This window comes from Alosa sapidissima, chromosome 10, assembly GCF_018492685.1.
Source record: "Alosa sapidissima isolate fAloSap1 chromosome 10, fAloSap1.pri, whole genome shotgun sequence".
NCBI classification, from domain to species: domain Eukaryota; kingdom Metazoa; phylum Chordata; class Actinopteri; order Clupeiformes; family Clupeidae; genus Alosa; species Alosa sapidissima.
In genome coordinates, this window is record NC_055966.1 from 25,793,225 (window position 1) to 25,811,282 (window position 18,058).

Consider the following 18,058-nt stretch of genomic DNA (forward strand, 5'->3'; position numbering starts at 1 on the left):
AGCGTGATATGGCAATCACTGTGAGTGCTATCCTTTATTTCTAAAGTTCACACAAAGTTTTTCACAACATTGTCACAAAATTTTGTTCTGGCAACGTTGTCGTAAAAGTGTGTCACAACACTGTCACAAATGCATGTTGCATCATTGTTTGTGGAGACATTGTCACAAAGGTTTGACACATCATTGTTTAGTTTGTCATTAAATTGCACAAAATATTGTCACAGCATTGTAGTAAAAGTGTGTTGCAACACTGTCGCAAATGTTTGACCCAATATCATTGTAACATTGCAGAAAATGTTTGTCACAATATTGTTGCAAAAAGTTTTTTACCACACTGTTAAATATTATCACTTGTTGCAATGTAGTTAGTGTGTTGCAATTTTGTTCGCAAACACTGTCCCAAATGTTTGTTGCAATATTGTCTGAAAAACATTGTCGTAAATGTGTATGTTTGTCATAACAATGTAGCAAATGTTTGCTGTAACAGTGTCACAAATGTTTGTCACAAAATTGATGCAGCATTATCGCTGTTGTTGTTTGTTTTTTTAGGGGGGGGGGGGGGGGGGGTATGCCTTTAATGTGACAGGACAGTGAAGAGAGTGACAGGAGGTGAGCGAGAGAGAGATACGGTGGGATCGGGGAAATAACCGGAGTTGGATTTGAAGCTGGGTCCCCCTGCACATGTAGACCCAAATATGATAGCAAGTTGCACCACAGCACCCCCCTTGTCAACATAGTTGCAAGTGTTTTCTGTATTGTGCTGTATTGTGAATGTTTGCCATTACATTGTCACAAACACTGTTTAATACAGGTGCTAGCTCACTATAGTGAATGTCACAAACTCTATTTAATACTGATGCTGGTTCCTTATTGTGAATGTGGGGGGCAGCCGTGGCCTACTGATTTCGGGGTTCGGGCTTGTAACCGAAGGGTTGCTGGTTCGCTCCCCTAACAGTAGGAAAAATGTGGGCGGAGGAAGTGGTTGAACACTGCTCTCCAATGCCCACATCAACAGCTGAAGTGCCCTTGAGCAAGGCACCTAACCCCTCCCTGTGCGCCGCTGTAGCAAGACAGCTCACTGCTCCTGGTTGGTCTGTGCTTCACCTCACTGTGTGCTCTGTTCACTAATTCACGGATGGGATAAATGCAGAGACCAAATTCCTTGTATACACAAGTATACTTGGCCTATAAACCTGATTTACATTTACATGTCACAAATGCTGTTTAATACAGATGCTAGCTCACTATTGTGAATGTCAAAAACGCTGTTTCATACAGATGCTAGCTCACTCACCACAATGCCCAGGCAAGCTAATTAGGATGGCAAAGGGAGATTGATATCCTATCAATTTTTTAGTTTTACTTTGACAGATAGGAGAGAGTGATGGAGAAAGGGTTGGGGAGCAAGGCTGGTTGTGGATACTACCAGTGGTACCGTGATCTGGTGCAGCTGCTGTTTAGTGGGAACACTATCTGCATCAGTGCTGCAATGTACCCTGACATACTGTAGCCATACAGGGTGGGGGGGGGGGGGGGGGGGGCACACACAATTGGATAGACCTAATAGACCTAACCAATCAGACCAATGACATAGCCTACCATGAATCCTAGTGGCCAGAACATCTTCTTAAAAAGATGTTGTTTTCGGTTTGTTTTTTAAACTTACAGTATTGAGCTGTCAGTAGGCTAGGGCTGGGCGGGGCTAAGTTCCGGCTGGCTTCCAGGCTAGCTGTAATCACTAATAAATCACTCATTGAAATCAAACTATGCTCAGCCAAAACAAATAATTAAACAGCACATAATTCTCTCTCTGTCTCTCACATTCCCGCCATTCTTTCTTTATCAAACAAGCACCAGGAGTCACTGCTAGTCTGAGAAAAAGGATCCTGACCCAGTTCAGTTCTGGTGTTTCTATCTCACGGTCTTAGTATTCTCCCAGGTATACTCACTTACTCATGGAAAATAACTCATAACTTATTGAACACATTGTCAACCCACTGTAAATCACTATTGTAAATATCCTTATCATCCTGACCCTGGATTCCCATGCATATGTGGATTCAGGACCACCATTGCAATCTTGATACTCCTGAACATACTTGCAAATGTTGTTCCAGGACCATGATTATCATGTTTATCCTGAATATATTTATAAATGCTGTTACAGGACCATCATTACATGTTAATTGATCCTGGATGTCAAATGCTGTTCCAGGACAATCATTACTACATTGATCCTACTGTACATACACAAATGTAAATGTGTTTGTAGATGGAGTGTGCCGGTTTATGTTCATATCTTGTGGTGTTTTTTTTTTGTTTTTTGTGGTGTGTAAATCATTTAGTAACTGTAAAGCAATGTTTCCCTGGTGGTCTACAGCTTCATACAAATAAATGCAATCTTTGATGTTTTCTACTGTTAGGGACACACTGTGAATTTCAAGTTCAAGTCGGAAACATATCATTTTTTGATTTTTGTTTCTATGCTGTTAGACATGAGTCAGGTCATTTTTGACCCTTCACCGTGTTCCTTAGACGCATTATCAACGAGGGAGATCTCAAATAAGATAACAACAGCATATCTCTTTTCTGAACGAGAGCACTTTGCAACTACACAAAAGATTTGCAGGCTACAAAAAGCTGTGCCCCGCCCAAATGTATAGCGCCCTGTTTGTATTACGTATTGCATTAACTATTAATGGATAGGTGTATAAGGCACCTGGAATTTAACATCTTTTCTTGTGCATAACAAATCAGGGAGGAACTTCCTGTTTCTGCATGTATAAAACAGTTAACACTTCAACTCCTTTCCAGCACTTGGAAAAAAACAGACACACCTTAAGAGAGCAGGTATGATCTTTATTTTGTATTGTGTGCCATCAGCATGTTTTAAAAACTTTTATTACTGTAGGTATAAGTAGTGTGAGTGCAACTGTCTCCATTGTCTGAAAATCTTTTCATCATTTGGATCATTGCTCATATCATATGAGATACCTCACATTTGGTATACATTTAAATGAACGAATATGCTAACAGATATTTTGTAATTCAACATATGAGAGTTCTGATTGTTTGGAGTGTTACCTGACTGATTTTAATATTCCTATATTTCCAAGGCCTAAATCACTGTCGCTGAAATCAAAAATGGGGATTGTCTCATCCATCGCGTCGCATAACAGGAAGACGATTAGTAACACCAACTCGATCTCAGGGAACAATGTTGTGGTTAACGCCAGTCAGAGGCCCATCCGGTTGTACCACAGTGGGGATAAGATGCAACCAGAGGATATGGTGGCAAAAACTACCGGAACAAAGATGAATTTCAAGGCCAATTCCCCTGGCAGCTACATATGCATCCCACCAAACCAATACTTGGCTTTTTCGGGCGAAGGGGTCAAATATGCCAGTGTCTATTTGGAAGGCTCCAGTGGTGAATGCGTGAAGACCATCGTTGAGAATTACAGCATCCCCAACAACAAGTCCTTTATCGTGACTGCAAACCACGAGATCAAGTTCCAGAAAGATGGGGGAGTCATTGGAGAGGATGAGGATAGCGTCAGACATGGCCAGCAAGAATAAACACAACTAAAGAGACACAAAGTAGAGTGATCATCTCTCCGGACTATTTCTGGGCTATTTCAAGTTGATTCAATATTGGATTTGTTTATCAATGTACTATACAAATGAAAGTGTAACTCTTAAATAAAGAATAATAAAATGAATTTGTGGAGAACCAGAAAACTACTTTGTGCTGCATTACTGCCAAAATATATCATACAGCTAATGCAGATTACGCAGTAACAGTCAAAGAATAGTTAGACTGACTGCTGGGTTTCCATTTAGACCTACAAGGGTCTTGAATGAACCTTAAAGGAACCATATGTAAGATTGTGGCCAAAACTGGTACTGCAATCACTTTCAAATTACTGTAGAGCGGTGTATCCCCTCCCCTTCCCCCCTGACTGACAGAGCTGGCAACCCGGATGCCAAAACACTACTGACTTTGTGATTAGTAGATAGGTGGAGGGTGGCGCAACAGGCCAAAACACAACATGACAACATCAACATCAACTGTTGTCAGTAATATACAGTAAGTAGGCTATTTGAAATAAACATGATTTCTTAATGTCTAGTGACATATCAGGGCCATTTTATGATTAATTGAAATTTCTTACATACGGTTCCTTTAAAAGTGCATATACTGTAGTTACAAGCTAAGCAAAGGTCCCAAAACTGCCGCAATGACTTAGAGAATGTTACTGTTTTTTATCCAAATGCCCCATATAATCTTCCTTATCAATCCCTCAAGGATCTTGACCGGGTTGGACATGTACATGCCAAAAGTGGCTGAATTTGTTTTTTTACACATTGTATTTATTTATTTTTGCTTATACACATCTATTGATGGAGCAGAAGTCAGGTTTCTCCTTAGCATGTTGCCATTTGTTATGCATACAAACTATACTACACAAGTATATGAATGGCAGCAGGCCAGGGGTCTTATAAGCATACTCGCACAATGTCTGATGCATGATTAATGCTACCAATGTGATTTTAGTAGGTATAAATAAGTAAGTATAAGTATACTCTTTTGATCTCGTGAGGGAAATTTGGTCTCTGGACCTCGTTTGTTGCAATATTTATTATTATGATGATGATTATTACAGTGCATGAAAATGCACTGTACTGTTCTTCCAAGGCTTTTTACAGTGCATGAAAATGCACTGTACTGTTCTTCCAAGGCTTTTTCTTCTTCTTATTCTTCTTCTTCTAACGCAGTTAATGCAGCTTAAACCGTTTAACGTAGAAACTTCATTCAAACTATGTTACGTAGGTCTTACTTAGGACATGTGGGCTTTGTATTTTTCAACTTTGTAACTTTTATACTTTTTAAACTATTAATTAAAAACTAGTCAAAATTTCCCCATAGACTTAACATGGGCTGATGACATCACAATAGAGCCGTTAAGCAATTAGAATCCTATGGCAGGTGTTCGGGCCACCTGGACCAACTGCCAGTCTCAGGCTTTAAGCATACAAACTGGCCCTATTAAGACTACACATCCTGTTCAACTGCTTCCTCTGCCAAAAACTGTTTCAAAATAAAAGTCCTCACTATAATATTTTACTGTTAAACAATTTAACCCTTTAAACTACTAACTGTTCGGCCATTGTAACTGTTACTTGTCATCAACTATGACTCCTACCCACTGTAGCTAGTTAGCTAAGTTAGCTAAGTCACGTGGTTAGCATAATTAGCATGCTAGCATGTTAGCATGCTAGTTAGCATTTTTAGCAAAACTGCTTAAAATGATTAGCTAAGTTAGCTAAGTAATGTGGTTAGCATAGTTAGCATGCTAGTTAGCATTTTTAACAAAACTGCTAAAAATGATTAGCTAAGTTAGCTAAGTAACATGGTTAGCATAGTTAGCATGCTAGCATGTTAACATGCTAGTTAGCATTTTTAGCAAAACTGCTTAAAATGATTAGCTAAGTTAGCTAAGTAATGTGGTTAGCATAGTTAGCATGCTAGCATGCTAGTTAGCATTTTTTAGCAAAACTGCTTAAAATGATTAGCTAAGTTAGCTAAGTAATGTGGTTAGCATAGTTAGCATGCTAGCATGTTAGCATGCTAGTTAGCATTTTTAGCAAAACTGCTAAAAATGATTAGCTAAGTCACATGGTTAGCATAGTTAGCATGCTAGTTAGCATAACTACTAAAAATGATTAGCTAAGTTAGCTAAGTCACATGGTTAGCATACTTAGCATTTTAACATTGTTAGCATGCTAGTTAGCATACTTGGTTAACATTATTATCTTTGTTAACATAGTTAGCATAACTGCTAGCAAACATTAGAGCCATTCCAACTGTCAGTTATCGTCAACTATCTACCTAAATAATTTAACCATTTAAACTATCCACCTATTTAACTGTTCAGTCATTCCAACTATATTAAACCTCATCTACTTAGCAACCAATATAGTTTGTTTTTACTCTGTATGATTTTTTTACGTTATATTTTTGCATTTTCATGCACTGTATTTCCTTCAGGAAATGCTTTTCTAGTTACAGTGCATGAAAATGCACTGTACTGTTCTTCCAAGGCTTTTTCTTCTTCTTATTCTTCTTCTTCTAACGCAGTTAATGCAGCTTAAACCGTTTAACGTAGAAACTTCATTCAAACTATGTTACGTAGGTCTTACTTAGGACATGTGGGCTTTGTATTTTTCAACTTTGTAACTTTTATACTTTTTAAACTATTAATTAAAAACTAGTCAAAATTTCCCCATAGACTTAACATGGGCTGATGACATCACAATAGAGCCGTTAAGCAATTAGAATCCTATGGCAGGTGTTCGGGCCACCTGGACCAACTGCCAGTCTCAGGCTTTAAGCATACAAACTGGCCCTATTAAGACTACACATCCTGTTCAACTGCTTCCTCTGCCAAAAACTGTTTCAAAATAAAAGTCCTCACTATAATATTTTACTGTTAAACAATTTAACCCTTTAAACTACTGAACTTTTTAACTGTTCAGCCATTGTAACTGTTACTTGTCATCAACTATGACTCCTACCCACTGTAGCTAGTTAGCTAAGTTAGCTAAGTCACATGGTTAGCATAGTTAGCATGCTAGCATGTTAGCATGCTAGTTAGCATTTTTAGCAAAACTGCTTAAAATGATTAGCTAAGTTAGCTAAGTCACATGGTTAGCATAGTTAGCATGCTAGCATGTTAGCATGCTAGTTAGCATAGTTAGCATAACTGCTAAAAACGATTAGCTATGTTAGCTAAGTAATGTGGTTAGCATAGTTAGCATGCTAGCATTTTAGCATGCTAGTTAGCATTTTTAACAAAACTGCTAAAAATGATTAGCTAAGTTAGCTAAGTAACATGGTTAGCATTGTTAGCATGTTAGCATGCTAGTTAGCATTTTTAGCAAAACTGCTAAAAATGATTAGCTAAGTTAGCTAAGTAATATGGTTAGCATAGTTAGCATGCTAGCATTTTAGCATGCTAGTTAGCATTTTTAGCAAAACTGCTAAAAATGATTAGCTAAGTTAGCTAAGTAACATGGTTAGCATGCTAGTTAGCATAGTAACTTTGTTAACATTATTATCTTTGTTAACATAGTTAGCATAACTGCTAGCAAACATTAGAGCCATTCCAACTGTCAGTTATCGTCAACTATCTACCTAAATAATTTAACCATTTAACCATTTAAACTATCCACCTATTTAACTGTTCAGTCATTCCAACTATATTAAACCTCATCTACTTAGCAACCAATATAGTTTGTTTTTACTCTGTATGATATTTTACATCATATTTTTGCATTTTCATGCACTGTATTTCCTTCAGGAAATGCTTTTCTAGTTCTTCTTCTTATTCTTCTTCTTCTAACGCAGTTAATGCAGCTTAAACCGTTTAACGTAGAAACTTCATTCAAACTATGTTACGTAGGTCTTACTTAGGACATGTGGGCTTTGTATTTTTCAACTTTGTAACTTTTATACTTTTTAAACTATTAATTAAAAACTAGTCAAAATTTCCCCATAGACTTAACATGGGCTGATGACATCACAATAGAGCCGTTAAGCAATTAGAATCCTATGGCAGGTGTTCGGGCCACCTGGACCAACTGCCAGTCTCAGGCTTTAAGCATACAAACTGGCCCTATTAAGACTACACATCCTGTTCAACTGCTTCCTCTGCCAAAAACTGTTTCAAAATAAAAGTCCTCACTATAATATTTTACTGTTAAACAATTTAACCCTTTAAACTACTAACTGTTCGGCCATTGTAACTGTTACTTGTCATCAACTATGACTCCTACCCACTGTAGCTAGTTAGCTAAGTTAGCTAAGTCACGTGGTTAGCATAATTAGCATGCTAGCATGTTAGCATGCTAGTTAGCATTTTTAGCAAAACTGCTTAAAATGATTAGCTAAGTTAGCTAAGTAATGTAGTTAGCATGTTAGCATGCTAGTTAGCATTTTTAACAAAACTGCTAAAAATGATTAGCTAAGTTAGCTAAGTAACATGGTTAGCATAGTTAGCATGCTAGCATGTTAGCATGCTAGTTAGCATTTTTAGCAAAACTGCTAAAAATGATTAGCTAAGTTAGCTAAGTAACGTGGTTAGCATAGTTAGCATGCTAGCGTGTTAGCATGCTAGTTAGCATTTTTAGCAAAACTGCTAAAAATGATTAGCTAAGTTAGCTAAGTAACGTGGTTAGCATAGTTAGCATGCTAGCGTGTTAGCATGCTAGTTAGCATAGTAACTTGGTTAACATTATTATCTTTGTTAACATAGTTAGCTAAGTAATGTGGTTAGCATAGTTAGCATGCTAGCATGTTAACATGCAAGTTAGCATAGTAACTTGGTTAACATTATCATCTTTGTTAACATAGTTAGCATAACTGCTAGCAAACATTAGAGCCATTCCAACTGTCAGTTATCGTCAACTATCTACCTAAATAATTTAACCATTTAAACTATCCACCTATTTAACTGTTCAGTCATTCCAACTATATTAAACCTCATCTACTTAGCAACCAATATAGTTTGTTTTTACTCTGTATGATATTTTACATCATATTTTTGCATTTTCATGCACTGTATTTCCTTCAGGAAATGCTTTTCTAGTTATGATATATTATTTCTTCTATCAAAAAATAGAAGCCAACCAACTACAGCCTATAGCCTACTGATAGCCATACAGCAGTGCTGAGGGACAAAGCACCTTTGTTCATAATAGTAATAATAGCCCTTGTCTGATACAGGGTTGTGGAACATTATGTGCATGATTATGCTTATATTTTCTCCTTTAAGCCAGTGTTACACACTAATTTCACATTTAAAATACTTAATAAGTTGGGATCAGTGAAACTATGTAACAGTTTTTAATAACAGTCTGTGTGCTGGTAAGCTTGACTACTTACATAACACTGTCAAAGCACATGAAGTATGAGTCAACATGAAGAATAACTACTAGGCTACCCTCAGGCTTTAACAATGTGAGGCACTCGTTTAATGTTAGGCAGGAGTGATTTTTCTTTTCTTTATCAGATTGTGTAGGCTAGTTGTTCTCACTACCCTTTCATCAGGGTTGTGCACAATTCGAATTGCAATTCTGCTTCCTGTTTGCTACCTCAATTGAAATGCAAGTGAAATTCAATAATTTAATTGGAATTTAAGAGCCTGTTTCAATTCAATTCGGGAATTTTGCACAAGCCTGCCTTTCATTGCATTCGATATAAAGAGGAGCATTACTTGGCTATAAAGAAGAGCATTACTTGACTATAAAGGCTGTAAAGCGCATTAGGCACACACACGCATAGATCCGTAATAGCCTACTGGGGGGTACCGGTTTGTTTGGACGCGAGAAGATTCGTGACGTTACTGATAGAAGCCTTATGAAACCTTTACAAAACGAAGTTTTGTAACTCACTGTAATGTCCGATGCTAAACACAGCGCCTACACACCTGCGGTGCCGTCACCCTGAACACCGAGATGAGTATTTTGTATATCCGAAGTTACTGTCGTGTGAGTAGCCTACCAAATAACGCCATTAATTAAATAGCCTAACTATAGCTCTGGCTTTGCTTGATTGGCCAAGGCTTATTAAAGAAGATAGCGAATAGATAGACCTGAAGCGAATTGTATTGCTAGCCTAGGAGCCTATCTAATCTTTTAAACGTATCCAGTTCGTATGATATACTAAGTGTGGCCAAATAATCCGTATGATATCCACTAAAATCTGGTAGATGAGCGACCAATGCACATGCGCAATCTAGCCTGTATTATAAGTAGCCTGTGTTTATTATTGTCCATTTTGACAGTTGGATAACTGGATAACTGGACAATGGATAACTTTAGGGGTGAATTTCTAGAAAGGGTCGTTGGCTAATTTCCGTCGTAATCTTGGTCAGTAGGCTACCCTATAACAGTCTTCACGGATGTTTAGTGGAAAGGTTCCAACTCGAACATCCATGTGGAATCCAACGATTAAACATGGTCGTAAAGTTTGGTGCTTTAAACAACAGCATCCTGTAGCCTAGTAGAAGACCAAGATTGCTAAGAACTAGCCCCTACCCTTTCTAGAAACGGATCTAGGCGTGGTGACATCACCGGTCTTGGTTGGAACTGATTGGAACAGACAAAGGCACTCAGCATCCACAGCGGAGGCAGGCAGTGATCGTACTTGATCGGCTATGGGGAGCAGCTTCCGTCAGGATGCATGTTTCGCCATTTAATAGCTTGGACAATACAGCCATGAGGGGACACCGGTAGAGAATTTAGATGAAGCCGGGTAGGGTGAGCGGAAAATCACGGGAGGAGGTCCAGAGAGATAATGTTCTGGGGAACCTGCTTCGCCTCTTCCCGGTCTTACGTTGTGGAACTCGGGCGGAATCAGAGCCTGCCCCTCGGACTCGGCGGCTCCGATGAGCGCCACTCATTTTATGGATACATCATTGCCTTTCCCTTACAGGACTACGGCGGGATCATGTCCGCTTTGGGCTCGGAGTCCTGGTGGAAGAAAACACTGTATGTCACGGGTGGTGCTCTCCTTGCTGCCGCTGCCTACCTTCTACACGAGCTGCTGTCCATCAGGTAGGATGCCACAGCCAGGCCACCCGATGCTCCTGGGATAGCCTATTGGTTAGGGCTGGCAGTACTAACGTCAGTGTAAATGTTTCAACATTAATAGGCTATTCCAACAAGGGTTCTTGACGCCTCATGCACTGTATTCACATTTGCATTCCCACTGCGCTTGAAACGTGCCCTCAAATCATGTGGATTCGGTTGCTAAGCATCAGAATACACTCTTCCCATCTGTGGTAACATTTTTTCCCCTTTAGCTTTAGTCTTTGCATATCTTGTTTCCACATCAAGTTGCAATGATTTGTTTACGTGCGGCGCCGCACGAGCAGGCATTAATCCCCCCTCCACTTCCTCCCTTCATTCCACAAATGATATGGAAAAAAATGTCCACAACTGTGTCGGTGCGTCACGTGTCGGTTTATGCCAAGCTGCGTGCCCGTAAGTTTCCCTCGCGTGATGTCCTTTTAACGGTACACTTGTGCCCGGACGTCCTCTACACCGACTCTTCACGTGAGCGTCCGAGGTCTTTTAGGGGTAAATATGTAATAGTAGGTGTGTCTTCGCGTGCTCGTGCCCTTGGCCAGCAGTGCCTAATCTGTCCGAATTTGGGGATTAGGTGTGGTCTATTGTTAATGTGATGAGGGCTTTACTCTTGTCTAGTTTTAGGGGAGCTTTCACTGGCTTTCACTGCAGTGGTCTAAAAATGTACCGCCCAGGCTACTGTATTTGCATTCCAGACCTCTCTCTGGCCATTTTGTCAGAATCCCTGGAATTCGAAATCAACATTCCAGTCCACTTTCCAGAACCTTTGATGATTGGATGATTTGAATATCGAACACATGTCGTGGTATTGATTGCATGCAAATATAAATGCAGCGTTTGACAGGGTTAGGCTTAAAACTGACATTTGTAAACATGGTAGGTAAAAATGGCAGGTTTTAGCACCTTGGTACCATGGACAGCGACAACAGCAGCCAATGCGTTGCATCGTATTCTAGGAAATGGTAGACCGTGCGTGTGCGAGTTTGAGGGGCGTTGAACGAGTACGATGTAGCCTATGACTAAATTTGAGCAAAATAGTGTTACTTGTACTCAATTTAGATACCTGGTTTCAGACTCACTTACTTCCTTTCACTTTGTGAAGAGAGTCTGCATACTCTCTATTGGGGAATGTTTCCAACCTTAGCATTGATCAGGGATTCCTAACATTATTTTCTACTTTGATTAACCTTTAAAAACTGATAATAAACGACATCAACGGTCATGAAACAATGTATTTACCTTTGCTGTATACATTGCAGGCATTGTGTTTGCAGGCATTGCTACTACCATTTACAACAGTCACTTTCGATTTCAAAACTAACATCCCTCTACTAACTGGCCCACCATCCTGGTGGCTGAGGGAAATGTAAACACATTGAGAGGAGCCAAACTAGTATCTCAGTAAGATGAAAATGAGCAGAGATACTAGGCGGTGGAGCCGGGTTACAATTGATCTGCTGTTTCATTTAATATATGGCTAGTCTGTCTAACTCCATCATGACATTTGTGATGTAATAGTCTCAGTTGCTAGCTGAAGCTGAGATCAGAAGAAATTGCCTCTTTAGGTTGAATTATTAATGAAGGAATCAGATGTCCTTATTCTGTCCTACTGCACTTACGGTGTGTGTGTGTGTGTGTGTGTGTGTGTGTGTGTGTGTGTGTGCGCGAGAGAGAGAGAGAGAGAGAGAGAGAGAGAAGTGTGTGAGAGAGAGACACCCACACATTACTTTTCTACCTGCCTCTTGGCTGCAACTAAACCATACCAGAGCCAGACTCACAACAGAATCGGTCACCATCATGGCCATATCTCACTCGGCACTGTGTTTTTAAACCTCTGCACCATTAGGTGCTCTAACTATGATGGCTCTGGTGATACTGCCTCTAATAAGGTAGATGTGGAGTTGGATGTGCATTTACAGTTGCATAATGTCCTTGTGTTGAGAGTGAGAGTGTATTTTGTTTTGTTTGGATATAGGAAAGAGGTGGAGATGGACTCGAAGGATGCCATCATCTTGCACCAGTTCTCCCGTCCAAAGAGCGGAGTACCCAGCCTTTCTCCCTTCTGCCTCAAGATAGAGACTTTCCTACGCATGATGGACCTTCCCTACCAGGTAACTAGGGCTGTAACGATATGTAAACCGCAACCGAAATCACAACACAAACATCCACAATCGCGTTTTGTGGTTTGAGGAGACAGAACGGCGACACCTCTCCAACCCTAGCAGCTGCCATCCTGCCAGACACAGCCCCTTGAGCTCTCAATGCAACAAAACTCATTTTTTCATTTCACTAGTAACATTTTAAAACATTTATTTCACCATTTCCCCCTAACGTAGCAGTACCGCTTCACTTGCATCTTTGCCGCTACCCTACCCTACGAAACTGCCACTATGCTTTGATGTGTGTCTGTGTATGTGTCACCACTATGCTTATTTCAGTCTTGCGACACTGACTTCAAAAACATAAAACTAGCCAGATACAGTATGTGGATCTGCATTGAATCTATGCAGTCCAATGTCATCACACAGGTGGTTCTCCATTAACTCAAGAGCTCACCTAAACTACGCAAGTGGCATACACTTTATTGAGTGTGTTTATACTTGTGTGCTGGTGTGTGTCAGTATAGCTCTGCACTTCACCGCACCAGTTAGATAAAAGTAAACAAACTCAATGGAAGGACATCTGAGTAGATAAATGTTTGTATAGTGCTTTGTTCGCTTAGATTTTGTAAATGTTACAAAGAAATATGTACGCCTTTCGTGCTTCCGCTCCAAACCGTAGCTGTAGTAGAATTCTCCTTATTAGAGCCCTTCACTTCAACTGTAGGTCATGAGCAGCAGGCAGACACAAGGCATAGCTTTAGTTTGAGGAGTTGCAGCTGATCCATTGGTTTGGTGTATTGTTACACCCCAGGTAACACACCACACACTCAGCACAATCAGGCTTTGGGAGTGTGTGTGTGTTTTGTAGCGTAGAACTAGCAACGGTCAGCTGTGGTCATCAGAGAGAAGGAAGTGGAGGAAAGCGCTGTGAGGACAGATGTAGATGTGTTCCAGCAGGGAATTTGTTATAAATAAATATGGCTTGGAATAGTTAGCATGTTTTTTACCGTTTGAAACAGCGTATGTAAACTGAGGAGCACTCAGATTGAAACCATAAACAAACTGCAACAGTGAATGTTGTGTATGGCAGGCTTTGGGAAGGTACAAAATAGAGAAGCCACATCCTCTTTTCTGTCATCATTGTGTGTTTGAAGTAATTTCTGGTCCCATGACACTATAGTTCTAGAAGATATCAGTTAGCTTAGAACTCAGGACCCTGAGTAAGCCTTCTACATTTTGGTTGCACTGTGCACATTATTGATATTTTTTGTTTCACTGATTTGATGTTGGCATTATTGATAAAGATAATGAACCTTGAATCTTTACAAAAGACTGCCTGTCCGTCAGCCATGTTTGTTTGTTTCGCTGACCGCTATCTATGCACCAAGGTACTGTTCTCAAATACAGTAAGACATCATCATCTTGAATTTCCCCTTGGGGACAAATAAAGTATCTATCTATTTCTCTCTATCTATCTATCATTGTGTGCCACTGTTTCAGTATTGTTTTGGGAGTCATTTTATTCGTCTGTCCTGTGATCTTTAGACAATTTCAAAGTCTTTGTAAGTGTAAATTTTGATTGAATAGAGTTATTCTGCGCTAGATGGGTGATTGTTAAAGTGAGCTGCTGTTCGAGGCTTAAATGTGAAGCAAACCCAAATGTGCTCTGTTTGTGACTGTAATAACAGCCCTGTTTGATGTGCAAATAGCCCCTTCTACCCCTCGCTGGTCTAGCCCTTCTCTCCACAAAGGATGAAAGTGGCCTGATTGAGGTGCATTATATCCAGGGTAGGAATTAGGAGTCAGGTGCAACTAAGGCTGTCCTGACCATGAACAGATTTTCACTAAACAATGATTGTGCCAAAAATGAATCACTATAACAATATACCGGTACTGTAGTTGTGATATCTATCTTTAGTCAGTCAATTCTTCTTGAATTCGTTCATTATCTATTTTGTCCCTTTCTGGCTTATTAATTACACTCAAAATGCAAGTATTGTGAGGTAGAGGGTCTGTCACCATAACAAAAGTATATGAAAAGAACAGTAGTCTACTGAATGGATAGTGAATGTAAACACAACCAGATGATCTCTCCATAGAGATCTCCACAACAACTCAACCTGTTATTGTTCCCACTTACATTGAAACTAAATACTACATTTGCTACAGTTGTCCCTGCATGCATGTAGTGATACATATCTAACCATTAGAGACTAACTGTTGGCCTGCTCTGATAATTTGTGTGATTGCTGGATTTTTGTCCCTGTAATGATGATTATACCTTCTCCTCTTCTCTACAGAACTACTTTGATGGGAAGCTCTCCCCTCAAGGTAAGATGCCCTGGATTGAGTACAACCGGCAGCAGGTGTCTGGAACGGAGTTCATTATCGACTTCCTGGAGGACAACCTGGGGGCGAACCTCAACAAGAGCCTGAGCGAGCAGGAGAAGGCGGTGGCTCGTGCCATTACCAAGATGGTGGAGGAGCATCTCTACTGGTGAGTCAGCCTGACAGGAATGGGAGACCTCAATCTGGCTTACTGGAAAGCAATCCGCTGATGCTGAGAAATCATATCAGTGAAGGGGGGGGGGGGGGGGGGGGTGTTCCTCTTCATTGGTAGATGTTGAGCTGAACTGTAGGAAATGTTTGCAGTTATGTATATGTTGGATTGGCAGAATGGAGGGCTTTACTGATTTTTTTAGAATGTCCTGTACAAGAAGACAAACATGGCTCCAGGCTTAAAGTTGTCTAGCCCTGTGCAGGAACTCAAGAATGGGCCGAGCTGTTGAAGATTTGAAAATAGATGAATAGATGATTACATATAACAGCTCTGAAAATTTCAGATAATTTTAGGCACAGAAATTCTCTTTGCTTTAAGCCTTGTGTGGTTTGCACTGGACTTTTCTTGTAATGGAAACATAATATATTAAACCACCAATATATATATATATACTGTATATACTGTATATAAACAAACATCACTGCACACTCGCTTTAACCTCTGTCTATTAACCTCATATTTGTATTTATCACTTAATCTCTTCTTCTCTCTCTCTTTCTATCTCTCTCTCTCTCTCTCTCTCTTTCGTTGGTTGCAACCTCTCTCTATCTCTCTCTCTCTCTCATCGACCCCTCCCCTTATGACAGAGCTATATTTAGGTCCCCATATGGCTATTCACTGAATAATGGATGGGCTTGTGGGGCAGTAGAGGGGCTAGATGTTCTTTGGGAGGCTACTGTAGGTGTTGCTTTCCACTGTCAGTCTGGGGGCTTATGGTGAAATACTGAGCACTTTGGCTCCATAAAATGAATTTATTTATTTATTTATTTATAAGGTGACTGACTCCAGTAGTATTCCCACCGGGACAGAATAGCTCCCTGGGCAGTAAAAGCATTTGATTCACACAATTCACAACATATCCACAGGATAAATACTTCACGTTCACATTCTTCAAACTGGAATTTGTTATTTGTTATTCTGCAAGGAGGGTGATCATTACTTTCCCATCTGGACAGTGGGTGGACAAAAAATGCAACGCCAGCTCTTGACAACCTGACAATTCAGTGAGTTCTTTTAGATAAAAAACATCTGTTACCTAACATTTACCTTTAGGGCCAACCATCCAGTCAGGGCTGTCACTAAGAACTACTGTAGCATTTTGCGTTAGACACATACGTCTATACACAGTATGAAGACACGTTTAACGCTATTATTACGAAGAAGAGGACTGCAAATGAGCATATGAATGCCCACCAAACCAGCTGAATCCAGATGGCATGTAATCCGACATACTGTAATAATGCAGTCCCTTATGGGCTTCGTCCTCCTTTAGCAGGAACGACACGTATACTACTGTGTGGACTGCTGTCATTATAACAGGCAGGTCTTATCTGTGTCTATTCAATAGTCGATCATTATTATGTCTCCAGTCTTAACCACTACTAGTACCGGTACTTCTGTGACAAAGCATTGTAAGCTTTTACTGAATCTGAATCTGTTTTGAATGTTGGCCAAGCTTGTATATGCTGAAGAACAAGCATCATCCTACACATCCGCTGAATAATGTTCCACCTCTATTCATTTATAGTGAAAGCTGATATTAGCCCTCTGGAAATAGTCAAAGCAGTATTGATCAGAGCAGAGAGGCCTCTATCCTGTTTGAGCACAGCCCATCTGCTGCTGCCTTGATATCAAGTCACTGGTAGAAGTGTGTATTTGAAGCTGCCGTTGAAGAAGGTTGTGGTAGATTTGGGAATATTTTCACTCTGGAACCGGGCATGGAACCCCAGGGGGTTAGGGATCCCTACCAGTTAAAGAGACAGTATGCTACAATTTGCCACTTTGCGAAGCATGTTTTCATAGGCAATGTGTACCCTTCTACTCTTCTAATGGATTTTCATAGTATTTAGTCATGTGAAGGACAAACAAAAGCATCTGTTGCTCCAACTAGCGCGCTACGAGGCTATGCACTATGCAATTCTGTTTGCCAGGTCAGCAAGTGTTTTATCAAAGCCAGCTGTGCTGCTATTTGGAGTTTGTAAGGTTTTTGCCTTTGTTCATTTTTAACCAAAGCTTCTCACTGCTGCTTTAAATTAGCCAATACTTTTTTTCTTCAGAACTTCATCTGATCAGTTGTTTGTATCGTATTTTATGAAATTACTATAAAATAATATAAAGAAATATAGCCAAAACTAAGAGTCTAAACATACACAAGTCTTTCATATCCAACTTTTAAAGTCTTTTTAAATGAAATAATGTATTGTTTTTTAAGGGAAATTGCAACATTTTGATTCGGAACATGTTTTGTCCCTTATCTCAGGAATCAGTGATATCCTAATCAACAAGTAGATTTACTGAATTTAATGAATATTTCATGTGATGTAAATATGCCATATTATTTAATGTAGTTTATTGTAGAAGCTGTCTTTGCACTCTATTCATAGGGAGACTGCCATCTAATAGCCTGTGTAGCTGGAGACATAATCTCAGCAGCCTTGCTTCTTTTTCCATGCAGAGAGTAACAGTGAATTTAATGAATGTCTGTCGTCGGTCTAATGAGATAATTGTCTGAGATCCAGTTTGATATGAGTGGGGAGGTCTCTCAATAGTAAAGCTGAAAAGGTCTGGTCTAGAGTTTGACATTACATTAAGTCCCTGTTCTGCAGTCCGGAGGGAGTTGTTCATGGAACTGTGAACCCATGTTAGGGTTGTTGTAATACAGAGGGATCATTTGCCACAGCTGTAGTGGCATACTCTCTGCTAAAGTACATTGTGTCTGTTTGTGCATTACTGTCTATGGTCA

General features: G+C 39.8%; 1 protein-coding gene across 3 annotated transcripts in view; it reads left to right on the top strand.

Moving 5' to 3' along the window:
- The first annotated feature begins 9,453 nt into the window (after window positions 1-9,453).
- The window catches only part of faxcb (failed axon connections homolog, metaxin like GST domain containing b), a 14,936-nt gene continuing 6,331 nt past the window's right edge, over window positions 9,454-18,058 (top strand). The window contains exons 1-4 of one of the 3 annotated variants that reach the window (XM_042108495.1): window positions 9,454-9,552; window positions 10,499-10,620; window positions 12,629-12,764; window positions 15,056-15,252. In XM_042108495.1, coding sequence (XP_041964429.1) covers window positions 9,520-9,552; window positions 10,499-10,620; window positions 12,629-12,764; window positions 15,056-15,252 — 488 coding nt within the window. In that variant the 5' untranslated portion in view covers window positions 9,454-9,519. Of the gene's footprint in view, window positions 9,553-9,966; window positions 10,621-11,078; window positions 11,122-12,628; window positions 12,765-15,055; window positions 15,253-18,058 lie in introns of those variants that run through there. The other 2 variants (XM_042108494.1, XM_042108496.1) reach the window with 2 other exon arrangements.